Source organism: Gorilla gorilla, chromosome 5 (genome assembly GCF_029281585.2).
Source record: "Gorilla gorilla gorilla isolate KB3781 chromosome 5, NHGRI_mGorGor1-v2.1_pri, whole genome shotgun sequence".
Taxonomy (NCBI): domain Eukaryota; kingdom Metazoa; phylum Chordata; class Mammalia; order Primates; family Hominidae; genus Gorilla; species Gorilla gorilla.
This window is the reverse complement of record NC_073229.2, coordinates 55,903,506-55,917,638: the sequence shown is the minus strand read 5'-3', so window position 1 is coordinate 55,917,638 and position 14,133 is coordinate 55,903,506. Positions and strand designations below refer to the sequence as shown.

General features: G+C 47.7%; 1 protein-coding gene across 3 annotated transcripts in view; it reads right to left on the bottom strand.

The window, feature by feature from the left end:
* Positions 1 to 273: 273 nt before the first annotated feature.
* The window catches only part of ZFAND3 (zinc finger AN1-type containing 3), a 340,077-nt gene continuing 326,217 nt past the window's right edge, over positions 274 to 14,133 (bottom strand). For all 3 annotated transcript variants that reach the window (XM_031012033.2, XM_031012034.3, XM_031012035.3), the window contains one exon: positions 274 to 2,661. In XM_031012033.2, coding sequence (XP_030867893.1) covers positions 2,507 to 2,661 — 155 coding nt within the window. In that variant the 3' untranslated portion in view covers positions 274 to 2,506. The remainder of the gene's footprint in view (positions 2,662 to 14,133) is intronic.

Below are 14,133 nucleotides of genomic sequence, written 5' to 3'. Positions count from 1 at the left end.
TGTAACCTCCTGGCTGCTGGCACAGGCTTGGCCCTGCAGACTCACATTTACCCCAAGGCCAGTCCCGCAGCTTCCCAGGGCAGAGGCCCCCAACAGAAAGCAAGGAAGCGGCTGTTTAGCCTGGACACTAACTGGACGAGCGCCTCCAAGTACTGCAGACGGTCTCTGCACACAGGCCCCCATCTCTTTCCAGCCCTGGCCAGGGAGATGGGTCAGTTTTCCCAGCAACCCAGGGGGCACTTAGGAGAAGGGGTGAAACAAGAAAACCAAACCTTCATACGATTGGTTTAATTTTTTTTTTCAGCAGGAGAAAAAAGAATAAAGTTACAAGATTCTTTTAATATTTTCACAATGTTAAAACTAAAACTGAGCTCTAGGCTATGTGTGTAAGTAAATCTAGAACACAAAAGGGTTAAATAAGATTTTCTCTTTTAAAGATACAAGAATTTAAGCTTTCCTTACATTTAACAAACTTCACAGAACAGATACTGCAGGGGAACAAGCCCCACCCCCCACCCCCCACCCCCAGCTCTAAGTCAGGAAGCGAACATGGGCTTCGCTCCCCCAGGCCAACTCCCCTGGGCTCCTTCCCAGGGCTGCCTCCACGCAGCAGGCAGAGGAGGGGGTGGGGGCCTGGGGAGGGCCGGGAAGGGCTCGCACAGCCTCTTCGGGACCAGAGCTTGGCGGAGGCCTATGGGGGGCTGCCTCACTGAGGATGGCCCATATGGTGGCCAAGGGCTGTGGCTTGACAGCAGTGGTAAACGCTTGGCAGACCTGGCCCCTCTGCCCTGGGTTGCCCTAGAGCAAGACACCGGTCTGGGTCCTGAAGCAAGAATTAAGGCTGGGGATTTTGCAGCGGGTTCCACTCTGGTGGGTGGAGGGTGGGAAGAGCATGACTTCCTATTTCAGTACGTCGGATCAAAAAACATTTGCAGTTGCAGGTGTTCAGCTGTTAATTTGCAGACAGAGTTGAACCATTTGTTGTTTTATAAAAAGGAAAGTTGCTGGGTTAAACTATTCCAGTAGCCTATGTGTGGGCAGATCCACGCTGCCTCCGCAGGGGCCTCCTGCCCTCACCCACCTGGATCTGATGCGGCACTAGGACCACTGGGACCGCTCACCCTGCCTGGGCTTTCAAGGGAATCCTGATCCTGTCCACCCAGCCCCAGCCCCACCTGACTGGTAGTGATTTCCTAACATGGGGCAACCAGGCCCACCCCCACCCTTCCCCACCTGGCGTGCGCAGTTGCAGCTGCTGAAATCCTCTGTGAACATGAGGGGGCACAGGTGGAGAAATGTACCCTCAGGCCCTCACCTACCAGAGCAAATATCACTCTTGGAGCTGGGCCACAGCCACAAACCGCTGTTCTAGACAGATCCAAACCCACTGTCCCTGGGACGTATGCTGCCTTCCCTTACTAAACTTGCTATATGGTAGATGTGGACTGGGTGTCCTTGGACTATGGGGCTGCATAGAAACGAGAATGGAGGCCACGACATCATCCTCTTGGCCCCTGGAGGCACGGGCGGCTCCAGCTGGAAGGGGCAGAGCCCGTGGGCGGCAGCTTCCCCAGCTGCTGCTCCCAGCACTTCTGATTCTTGTTGGCTATGAAATGTCTTTTTTAAAAACTCCCAATATAGAAATCTGGCTGCAGAGGCCAGTGTGCAGACCCAGCCACCGCGCTGTGCTGCCATTCGCCACATCTGGTCCGTGCCAGATCCCTGCACTGGCGAATGGCAGACCAGAGCCGGCGGAGGCGGGGCACTCTGGCTGCTTCTCGTGACCTTGGATCCTGTGTAGAAAAGGCGGGTCTCGTTCGTGGACTAGTCTTGAGTGGAGCTAATTTTCAAAGTGAGGTTACTGTTTCTCTTCTTGTGTGATGAGTTTTTTCATAGCAAGTCAGGTAAAAAAATTTCCGTAAGAATCTGTCCCCCACCCCCCATTTCCAGCTCTGTGGGAGAGTGAGGCCACCACCCAGCCCAGCCACATGGCCAATCTCAGCAGCCTCCCGTGGCCAAGGCACACGTGGCCATCAGGTATTCTGGCTACTGGGACTAAGGATAAGTGAAGAGGTGAAAGGCCGATCATTAAACAGAGTTTCTGGCAAAGCCATGTGCGTCGTGGGAACTTTAACACCAGCTTCTACTCCTCTATTAACTCAGAGTCTCCGTCTGGAACACTTTCCACTTAAGGCTTTTTATAAGTTTGACTCCAGCAGTGACAGGTATGTGTTGTTTTAAATCCACTAGCCATGCTCAAAAAAAAAATATTCTTCATGTTTTAATTTTATACAATGGCTAGCAGGCACCTTAGTAACCAGCCAGAAATCAATTTCAACCACCATCAACCCCTAAACTACAGTACCAGGATGGCTGGCTAAAGAAAGGAAACGGACTGGCTGCAGTCTGACGCGTGCCCAGTACAAGGTGTCTGGCTGACTTTGTCCTAAATAAGGCTAACATTAGTGAACTAAGAACAGCGTCATGTGGTGGCCATGCCTGGCCTTCAGGAGCACCCCTCCCCGATGCGCTGGCAGGAGCGCCCCACTTTCCGGTCCAGCTTCACCATTTTCATGATGGCTTCCTCCCGGCCACGGCCCATGTGGTCGAATGTGCAGTCGTGCTGCTCGGGGAGGCGATGTAACATACAGAACACATAACCTGCAGCAGCGGGAGAAGCAGAGGAAAGAGTGTGTTAGGGTGGCCTCCAAGTGCACAGAGCCTCACAATTGCCTTTGTCCAGAGGATGGAGGGGCATCCCAGTGAGTGGACAACAGTCACTGCAGGGGTTCCTGATGCAGCAGAGAGCTCACTCCAACACCTGCACCCTGGAGCAAGAGGGTCAGCACTTCGCATTCCACAGCTGCTCAAGCCTGTCCCTGCCTGGACCCTTGAAGGGTAGAACCCTAAGTTGATGGCTGCGAGACACAGCCCTGTCCTTGGAAATGAGTGGGCTCTGCGCTCCTCTCCAGCACCATGCAGGCGGAAGAGCACAGGCTGTCAGCTCAGCTCTCTGCTTGGCTCGGGCAAACTGTGATTTCCACCACAGGATGCCCACCATTTCTAGGAGGCAGGAGAAATGATTATGTCTTAAATGACATTCCACCTCCTGTACAGCCGGGGCTTGAGAGGATGGTGGGAGTGATCAAACCACAACCCAAAAATGAGTGGGAGCTCTCAAAGGAAAGTGGATTATTTCTAGTGCTAGAAAAAGTATTAGATAGAAACAGAGGAGACAGCAATGCTGGGCTCCAATCGCCATCTCCAAGGAACCTGACACTTCTAACTGCACTGGGTAGGTGAGAGAGGTTGAGATGCCCACACTCGGGCCCCCAGCTGTCCTTCCCTCCACTGGGTAGGTGAGAGAGGTTGAGATGCCCACACTCGGACCCCCAGCTTTCCTTCACTCCACTGGGTAGGTGAGAGAGGTTGAGATGCCCACACTCAGGCCTCCAGCTGTCTCTCCCTCCCAGAAGCGCAGGATGCTGCAAGGCTCTTTTTGAAGCAGAGAAATCCAAGGGAGACACTGGTCTGGCAAATAAGAGAAAAAGACCAGTGATGAAAGATCAAGAGGACTATCGAGCAGGGAGCCGGTACAGGTAAAGTCACTCTGGGTCAGGAACAAGGAGGGGAGGGCTGCAGGGAGCCAGGAGCCAGGCTCAGAGAACTCAGGGCGCAGCTGCACCGGGGTGTCTCCCATTCCCTCCAGCTTCCCAGGCAATCTCTAGAGCGGCCGATACGCATGTGGAGCACAGACGTCTGAGGTCCCCAGAGTCTGCTGGCCGCCTCTTTCAGAACGCTGGGGAGAACAAGATCAGGGCTAGGAAGACACCTGCCAGTGCTGGCTGGCTCCTCACCACCTTCTCATCCCATCAGCATTATCTCACCACACCTCCAGGCCCTGTGGGCCTGGATCAGATCCACAGGAGCAAGCTTCCAGGTAAATCTAGATCCATTCCTAAACCTGTTCTCCCTGTCTGGAGCAGGCATCCCACAGCAGCCTGCCCAAGCAAACACTCTCCTTACTTGTTTTCCAACCAACAGCATCTCTTTTCAGACTTCTTTCTTTTAAGCCCTCATCCAGGCCATAAAGAACAGGCAGCCACCCCTTGCAAACTGACTCATCCCTCCTCACATCCTCAACTTCTTTTCAGAGATGTAGAGGCTGTGTTTTTAGAAGAACAGCAAGAGCCCAAGCAAGGACGAAGTGGCCACAGGATGAACAGTTTCAACAGCCTTAAGATTTAACGTTAAGATTCAATAGCCTTAACTTCTAAGATTAACTTCACCTATATTTCTCAGCCTGAGGGAAGAAGAGTATGTGATGTACTCAATGGCTGGGGACTAACCAGTCTCAAGGATGTAGCTGGCACTCACACCCTACTAGGAAGTCTTGAGCCCAGGCTGTGTGCAACGGACACGTACACAGCCTAGGGGGCTGGAGTGACCCAGCTGAGCTTGGGCCATCCATTGTGTGAGAAAACATTAACTGCTTCCCAGGAAGAGCAGGGCAGTATGTTTGACTCTAAATTGGGATTGGGTTTAAGGAAAAGAACAGAGATGCAATTTCTGTCTCCCGAGAAGCCGAGCTCCCACTTGGTCCAAAAGCAAAGTTAAGATTAATGAGCCCATGTGTTACATTTACTGATAAGTTCATTACTCGAAGATATTGGATACCAGTTGTCTTTCTCCTAAAGGATTTTGCAGCAGAGGCATGGATGGCCTCAATATGCATCCTCCATCTAACAAGTAAATTCATCTTTTTGTAGCGAAGCCTATCTGGTGAGGGAGAACCTGCTGCCAGTCAGGGCTTAGGGTAGGGGCACCAGCAGGATGGCATCAGGATGTGTCTATAGACATTTCTGTCACCAAGTCCTGACATATTTCTGTACTTTCAGCATCTATAATAAGGGGTGGGTGGACCCCTGCTGCCCCTTCCCTTTCTTCAAGATATTGGGATGATTCAGAAGGTCCCAAGGGCTCTCCTCTCTTTCTGATGAATGGTGCTGGCTGAATAAAAGCAGCAGGAAATGGATTACTGCTGGAATTAACTTGGCTCCTGGCTCAGCTTAACACCTCATTAGTCAAAGATGGACTGGGGTGGAAGGGAAATGCTACATCTGGCCCCCCTTCTCCATGTTTGCTTAGCTTGCCTTCCGCCAGCTAGTGAGCAGCCAGCTTGGTGGATGTGAGAGCCCCAGGACTCTGGAAAAAGGAACAGGGAGTGACACCCACAGTAGCTATCCTGATATTCCCTCTACCGCCCAAGGAGTAGCTACCTGATACTCCCTCTACCCTCTATCACAGTAGCTACCCTGACATTCCCTCTACCAGCCCAAAACACCTTATTTCTCTGCCCAGGTTCTGTGTACCTGTTAGACACATCTTGACACTTGGCTTAGATTTTTTTTTGAGACAGGGTCTTGCTCTGTCACCAGGCTGGAGCTCTGTGGTGCGATCCTAGCTCACTGCAGCCTCAACCTTCTGGGCTCAAGAGGTCTTCCTGCCTCAGCCTCCCCAGTAGCGCAACTGCAAGCACACATCACCACACCTAGCTGTTTTTTTATACTTTATTTTTGTAGAGACAAGGTCTCACTATGTTGCCCAGGCTGGTCTCACACTCCTGGCTTCAAGCATTCCTCCCACCTCGACCTTTCCAAGTGCTGGGATTGCTGGGATTAGAAGGCACCCCCTAATCCCAGCACTCTGAGAGGCCAAGGCAGGAGGAATGCTTTCAAAAATCCACGCCCAGCCAGCTTGCATTTTTGAAAGGTAAAAACTATTAAACAGCAGATAGATTTTGGGAGCAGCGCTGGTAGCAATGAGAATATATGGCACTGTAATTCACTGGAGAAAACTTTGCGGGAAACTCTGGAGGGCTAACTTCCCAAGTAGCTGCACTGAGGTTATTAGATGGCATAAATTAAGCTCAATTCTTTCTCCTGTCAGGATCATTCACTAAGAGGAAGTTATGTCTGGAACTTGTCCCAAATGCTGAGCAGATATTATCTACTGACAGCAGCCAATGGTGAAATGCATTTTGGTGTCAGAAGGGGGTTGTCCTGGGTACAGGGGATGGCGGGTAGAGGTGCATGGGAATGACTGGTGGATGGGATGAATCTTTATCCTCTTTTCTTGGTACTCACAGATTTGTTTCCAGAAACCACTACAAGTGTCATGAACCTTGGGTTGCTCTCTGAATTCTGGGATCCAAGCTGGGTAAGGAGAGAGATGAGTCCAGGCTGCTACAGAAGATTATTTTCCATAATTTCAAAGATGAGCAGTTTTAAAACACAGAGGATTTATAGTCATGTTAGCGAGGCCAGCCTTAACACTTCCTCTACCTCATTTCTTAGAAACCAACAAGGGCCTTTCCAGAGAGGGCCAAGGACGGTGGCATCCAGAAGGGATGAAAACACTGAGGACACAGAACTGACCTGCTGAACTATGACAGCAGCTCTGGTATTATTACCCAGGGTAGCACGTAATTCTTTTTTCCCCAGATTTTAAAAAGTTATATATTAAAATCAAATTCAAATAAAGCCATATATTCACAGCCGGCTGACCTTTGACAAAGCCAATGAGAACTTACACTGGGAAGAGGAAATCCTCTTCAATAAATGGTGCTCAGAGAATTGGCCTGCTACATGCAGAAGAGTGAGACTGGACCCCTATCTTTCACCACACACAAAAATCAACTCAAAATGGACTCAAGACTTCAACTCAAGACCTGAAACTGTAAGAATACTACAAGAAAACCTAGGGAAAACTCTTATGGACATTGATCTAGGCAAAGAATTTATGACTAAGACCTCAAAAGCACAGGCAACAAAAACAAAAATAGACAAATGAGACTTAACTAAATTAAAAGCTTCTGCACAGCAAAGGAAATAATCAAACAGGTAAAGAGAAAACCTGCCAAATGGGAAAAAATATCTGCAAATCACTCATCTGACAGGGGACTATATCCAGAGTACATAAGGTACTTAACAGGAAAAAAAAAAAATCCTATTAAAAACTGGCAAAGGACATGAATAGACAATTATCAAAAGAAGATGTACAGTCAATAGGTGTATAAAAAATACTCAACATCATTAATCATCAGAGAAATACAAATCAAAACCACAATGAGATATCTTACCCCAGTCAGTATGGCTATTGTTAAAAAGACAAAAAAAATAACAGATCCTGGCGAGGATGCAGAGAAAAGGACTCCCACTGTTGGTGGGAATGTCAACTAGGAAAGCCACTATAGAAACCGCTATGGAAATTTCTCAAAAAACTAAGAATTATCATTTGATCCAGCAATCCCACCACAGGGTATCTACCCAAAGGAAAAAAAGTCAATATATCAAAGGGATGCCTGCATTCGCATGTTTATTGTGGCACTATTCACAAAAGCAAAGATATGAAATCAACCTCAGTGTCCATCAAGGGATGAATGGATAAATAAAATGTAGTATATATACACAAAGGAATACTCTTCAGTCAAAAAGAATGAAATCATGTCAGTTGCAGCAACATGGATGGAGCTGGAAGTCATTATCTTAAGCGAAATACACCAGGCACACAAAGGCAAATATCCCATGTTCTCACTTATATTCAGGAGCTAAATAATTTAAACACATGGAGGTAGAGAGTGAAAAGAAAGAGACTGGGAGGGTGAATGTGGAGAGGGAGGAGGATGAAGAGAAGTGGATTAAAGGGTATAAACACATAGTAAGATAGAAGGAATAAATTCAATGTTAGATAGTGGAGTAGGATGACTATACTTAGCAAAAATGTTTACTGTACTCGGGTGACAGACATCCTAACCCTGACCTGATCACATGCATTATATACATGTAACAGAATTTCTCATGTACCCCATACATTTGTACAAATAAAAAAAATCAAATTCACTGACTCATTCACATACATACATTCCCATATCTACACTTTCCTTATGGCCCTATCGTTCAGCAGCATGTAATTTTAAAAACATTTCAACAGATTTTTGCTTACTACAGCTATATATCATTTGGTGCTTTGAAGGGATAAAGGAGGATAAGGGATAGGGGAATATGGTTAAAAGGATGCTCACCCCCCAAAAAGAGAGAGGAGGAGTCATGGCAAAGTGGCTGAAAATGTAATCTGCCTGCTAAATGTGGTTTAACCTTAGCCCTTTCCCCTGCCAAGTCACATGACTGGCTACCCTGCTCCTTAGAGCCCAAGATTACTGGATTTTCATGAAATACTGGTCCAGGAGGAAGCTGCAGAGCTTCCTTAAGGATGCCTGAGTTGCATTCAGTAAATCTGTACAAAATGCTGAAGAACTTGTGTGGGCGTCCCTTTGCTTGCTGGCACTGAAGAGCAATTTAGGATGAGCCCTCGATTTCAAAGGGAGGGAAAAACAGCAGCTCTGCAGGCACTGTGCTCCATGACTCCACTTTCCACGGCCCTCTGGACTGAGGCCTCTCTCTGCCTGCTACCATCCTGGCTTCTGACAGACTGCCCTGGGCATGGGAAGAGAGAGAGCAGGACTAGTGAGGAGGCCCAACCACAGCAGGTAGTACCAGTCACCCCCTGTGATCTGGGGGGAAGGTTTCCCCAGGGTCTCCACCAGCTACACCCTCCATCTGAGAAGATCTCCTTCAAGTGAGCAGACAGCATCGTGAGGGGGCACATGGAACAGGAATGGAAGAAGAGGATGCCTGTCCAGACAGCCACAGTGGCTGAACCACCAAAGGCTGTCATCCCGGGGCCCCGCCCAAGCCTGTGGATTGGCACAGTGACGGGGGCAGAGCAATCACTTCCCTGACTGTCGCTACCAAAGACACAAGATTATGGCAAAAGGCAAAAACACAATTCAAGACCTATCTAAAACTCTGTTCTGAAAGAATCCCATGTGAATGAGAAAAGCAGGAGGCAGTTTTCAGCTCACTCACCCGGAATACAGAGGCGACGGGTAGGGGCACTTCTCTCAGGAGGACAGGTATTTCAATGGAAGCCACTCATAAATATTAAACCAGAACATCTGGACTCAGCCCTCCTGATGCAGAAATGGGGCCTATGGCCCTAATGACCCATGTGCCACATAAACCTGAAGATGTCCAATACCTAAAGGGCCTTAGAAACACATTCCCGGCAGAAAACTGAACTGAGGAGGAGCATTTTTCCAAGACCCATAAAGATCTGACGTGCAGATCTCTAAAATTACTCATTTGGCGGGAACCAAACTTCTAACATGACCCTATAGCTTTTAAAGCTAACATCTGAAATGGATACAATTCATTCAGATGCTCTCATCCACAGCCACACCTTACCTCTGTCTACACAGGGAGGAGGAAGGAGTGGGTGTTTTGAGACTAAACCTACATGACTGAGAACAATCTGCACAAATGCCATAATTAGGCAAAGGTGCCACAACATCTAACACCTTGTTCTAAGTGCTGTGAAAATTGTAACAACATCTCACTCACTTATATACAAAAATCAACATCAATCACTGACCAAAAGGAACACTCCAAGGTGTAACTCAACCTAGAAGGTCGGGCTGGGTGTGTGTTCTGTGTTCTTTACCTCTCGACAATGCTGGCAGGCTAGGCACAGAGGGCAGCTGAACCAAGTCAAGTAGCGTCCGCTGGTTCCCTTCCCCCAGTGGCCACAGGGAATGGCTACTGTAAGGGGTCTGGAGAGGTGGGTGGAGCAGGAGCTGGAGGGCAGAGGGAAGGAGCCCACCTTACATCCTGCCTGAGGTGAGGCCTCTACCCTTGGCTGAGGCCCTTGGACCCTACAGGCCAGCATTTCCCTCCAATCCCTAAGAATTGGGCAGGTGTTGAACTGCCCTTTTACACAGAATTTCCTGAGGGAGACAAAGAAGGTGATGCTGAAAAGTCACAAAAGTTGAGCCCCTGACATTTTGATTCAATCGGTGCCAGATAGAAATGTTAAATATTGGCTTTATCTTGAAGTAAAAAGAATTATTTCAAGTTGGCAAAACTGGACAGCTCTGGATACTTTTGGACTATAATTAATTAAACATTTGCTTTCTTGCAGATCCCTCACTTGGAAGCTCCCTCAAGTGGCTGTTTTATTAAAGCCACAGCCCAGGGAGGGCTGCAGCTCCAGTTGCTCAGGTGTTTTTACCTCATTTGCAAATGTTTTACACTTCCTTGCTCATTTAAATTTTAAATTGTCAAAAGTTGAAGGAGGACCTAAAAATACTGATGAGCCTTGGGGATGTGGTACTGTAACACGCTCTGCTGGTGTGCAGCCCGAGGTGGCAGCACGCTGCTGTCTGCGCAGAGGCACCTGCTCACCACCCCCTAGCCTGTGCTGGGCGCAGCACAGCGATGGGGCCCAGGCAGGTAGATCTGGTTCTTTGGTAAATCAGAGACTATTCCTGTGGATGCACATGAGCTCCAGCAGACAGAAGCTATCCAAGACCTCCCAAAGCATCCTGAGTTGACCCTCCAAATCTCAACTCATTAATCTCAAGTGGTATATCAACTCATGAACCACTTGGCATCTAAAGTGTCTATTTCAAAAATAAATGGCAAATATCCCCGACCCATCTTCCTTAAATGATCAAGCAACCTTATTAAAAATATATATATCACATTTTTCTAGCAAGGTAATAATTGTTTAAAGCTTAGGACAGCTCACTGACCTCATAGCTCATATGTAAGTACACGCTGGGAACAGCAGGTGGCTACAAGGAAGCTTGTTGTAAAGCATTAGCCATTTATACTCCCACCAGCAGCAATCCCTGGATTATACCACATCCGCTGACCCAATGCCCAAGGCAGAATTTGTAGCACAGAAATGTATCATATTAAAGGATCTAAATGCATTTTATTTCATCAGGCCAGGGTACAGGCAAAGCAGCTGCAGGTGTTTTGGGAATGGAAGGCATCTGCTTTGCATTCTCCTCCATCCCTGGCTTTGCATGGTAGGGGGAAAATCATTAGACTCCAATAAACAGAACTGGATCCCAGCTTGCTGAGTTGGCTGACATAGTGCTCTGCTGGGCTGAGAAGAGAACCACTGGATGGACAGAAGTCAGCTGCCCAGGGCGCTGGAACCAAAGCCACAGTGAATCAACAAGCTGGGCATCAGTCTGTCTGCTTTTCAAAGAGAAGGAAAACTTGCAATTTAGAAAAGCCCACGCTCCTCCTCAACAATTTCATAAGAAACATTAAATCATATCGAGACAGCTTTAAAACAGAAGCAATCATCTGCTTTCCCCCAAATAAATTAAAATATCAGTTACATGCCAGCTAAATGTTAGAACCAAAAGCAGTATGATAGAGGCAAAGATACAAAAGCCTTGTGCAAAGAACTCATAAGGCAGCTGTGTGCAGTCAGCAGTGATCGAGAGCCCTCCCTTGGCATGTGCCGTCACATCGCTCTCAGAGAGCCGTCAGCAGTGCAGGCAAGAAAACTGTGCCACAGTCCAGCTTAACGAAGCTCCCCATGCAGTTTGTACACACGCCATTTTAAAAGTATAAAAAAATTCACCACTGTTGATGTCCTTTATTATTGTTTCTCCAGACAGCCCCATTCTTGCAAAAGCTCTAATTACCTCTTTCCTCTCCTCTGTGGAGAATGTCGGCTTCGTCCCAGTAATGTCTCCTTCTATCACCCAGCTCAAGCAGCCCTCACTTTACCTGACAGCCAGAGAACAAACCTTCCATCGCTTACTCTTTTGCCTCCATATAGGAAAACCTATTTTTGCAACCCAGCGGGTAGGGTAAGGTTAGGAGGCCCACACCATGAAAGATATTGTGACTTATGAGAACTCTCCTCCAAGCAAGCCCTTCAATGCCCAGCCCACAAGGAGACGGGGGCTGGCTGCAGGCTCATATGCTAGGCTGTTTTATCTGGAGATGAACATATATTTAAAAACTAATAGAAAATGGCTCAAGGCAGTTTTTGCCACAAGAATAATGAAATGACTTGCTCTTTCAAACATCATTTCATTTCAGTAGCTGAAAGCAGATGGCATTAACCACCTTGGTACCTGGGGCAGTCTTTAGGGTCCAAAAACCCCTAAGGAGGCACCTGCACTGCTGGCGGGCCCCTCCACCTCCTCCAGCCTCTACACGGCTCTCAGGGGAAGAGTGCTGTGCTGGTAAGAAACTTCTGTTTTGGGAACGACCTTATCCTCCTTTCAGTAGGCTCCTGATTTGTTTGGCTTTCTCTTTCAGCATTTCCCAATCCTTTAAAAGATTATCTCCTCAAACAGAGCAGTCTCCTACAAAACCAGCTCCAAAGTTAAAGTAGAGATGACAAAAGGGGCTGCACACATTCCATCCAGGAGCTGCTGAGGACACAGCCTGGGCCCATGGGGGTAACTCAGTTGCCAGGCTCCTGACACATGGCTCACCAGGGAGCTGTGGCCTGTTTAGCCTCCCTGAAGGCACCTTTGCAGGCAAGAGTCAGTTCATCCAAGTCACAGAATGTCCGAGTGGCAATGTGGTCAGGGGGCATCAGACTATAAATGCCACACATCTCTCTCCAGAGAAACACCTGGAAGAGAAAGGAACATTTTCCCAATCTTTCCCAACTGACCTTTCAATCAACACACTGGGATCACAGGGAGTATGAAGATGAGAAACTGGGGTGGGGAGAGACCTGTAACTTAGTTTCAACCCTGCTTCCACAGCAAGTCCCTTAACAGCTGAACTACACATTCTCTTTCAGGATAATACAGCACGGAGTGTGCGCTTTAGACCCAAGTACTGAATTCAGGTTCCCGCTGCCCTGTTTTGACAGTTATGTGGCTCAGGCCATTTAACCTTGAAGAACCTCCGCTGTGTCTGCTCTAAGATGGGGCTGTTACGGGCATAAATGAAAACCGTGCCTGTGAAGCACCCGGCATGTGCTCAAGGAAGGCTGGTTGGTCCTGGGATGATTCTTCAGGGTGGGGTCATCCCTTTTGCCATTTTGCCCTATATGGTGCAGCTGACATGCTTGGCATTATGACTCTGACCCCCTTCCCCCATCATGTCTGTTCCTTCCTCCTCCATTCACACAACATTTTTTCTGCCCCACTTGCTTTTACCTCCCCATCTAGATTCTGGTTCCATTCTCCTTTGAGAAGTCACTGCCGACAAAAGAGAACGAACGTGGAAATCTTCCTCTGAACATATGATGTACAAGTTTCCTCTCTCCCCCTCCACAAGCCTGTCTTTACAGACTATAAATGCATGCTAAGTGACAAGCTCAGTAAAAATTTCTGAAGATATGCAAATTTCAGAGAAATCTGAATTAAATATACAAAGACTATACAGTGCAGCCTGGAAAGTACTCAGTGGTTAGGGACACCATGAAAGGGACACGGAAACTTTCCAAGGACATCAGAGAGGAGCTCCTCTACAGGTACAGCTGAGTATTCTGCAAGCCTCTGTCACAAACAGAGGCAGAGCATGTGTTGCCAAGTTTGGTCACGTACTGATCGTTTGTTGAAAAGCCTCATGTCTATTTCCCCAAGACTGTCAGGCTGGGAGCTGTAGTGAAAGGAAGAGCAGGAGAAAGGAATGGGCTGTAGACATTCTGCAAACAATCTATGTTTTCACCCAAACTGTGCCAGCATCACATGCACTTGTTTTATGTGCTTGTTTTAAGAATGAAGTTTCTCTAAAGGCTTCTTGTTTTCACCACGATAACTCAAAAAGGTCATTCTGAGGAGCTTAAAAGTACAAGCATGCTTTTGCCCCGTTTCCACAAAATCTGAACTGCAAGGTCAGACGTCCTACAATGGCTGCTGTCCACTGTTAGAAGACTGTGTGGTGTGGGTGGGGGTGGGGGCGGGCAGAGAAGCTGGCTTCTTGATTCTCCATGTTTAAAGTTAGTTTATTTAAAAACACCTGCCCTGAAGGGGAAGAGGCTTATTCAGTATAGAAAAATATTTTCTGCAGACATGAGTTCAAATCTGAAGTCAGACTACACACTATAGTGAAAGCCCTACTGAATGGATAGCCCACTAAAGGACTCTACAAATCTCCTGTGTGGAAGGTATTAATAACCACATAGCCCAGTTCCATTTCACTTGGGGGTGTAGGAGAGGGGGCTCAGATATGACGACTTCACCTAATGGTTACAATTTGGGTATAAAAAATGCCCCATGAACAGCTGGGCATGGTGGCT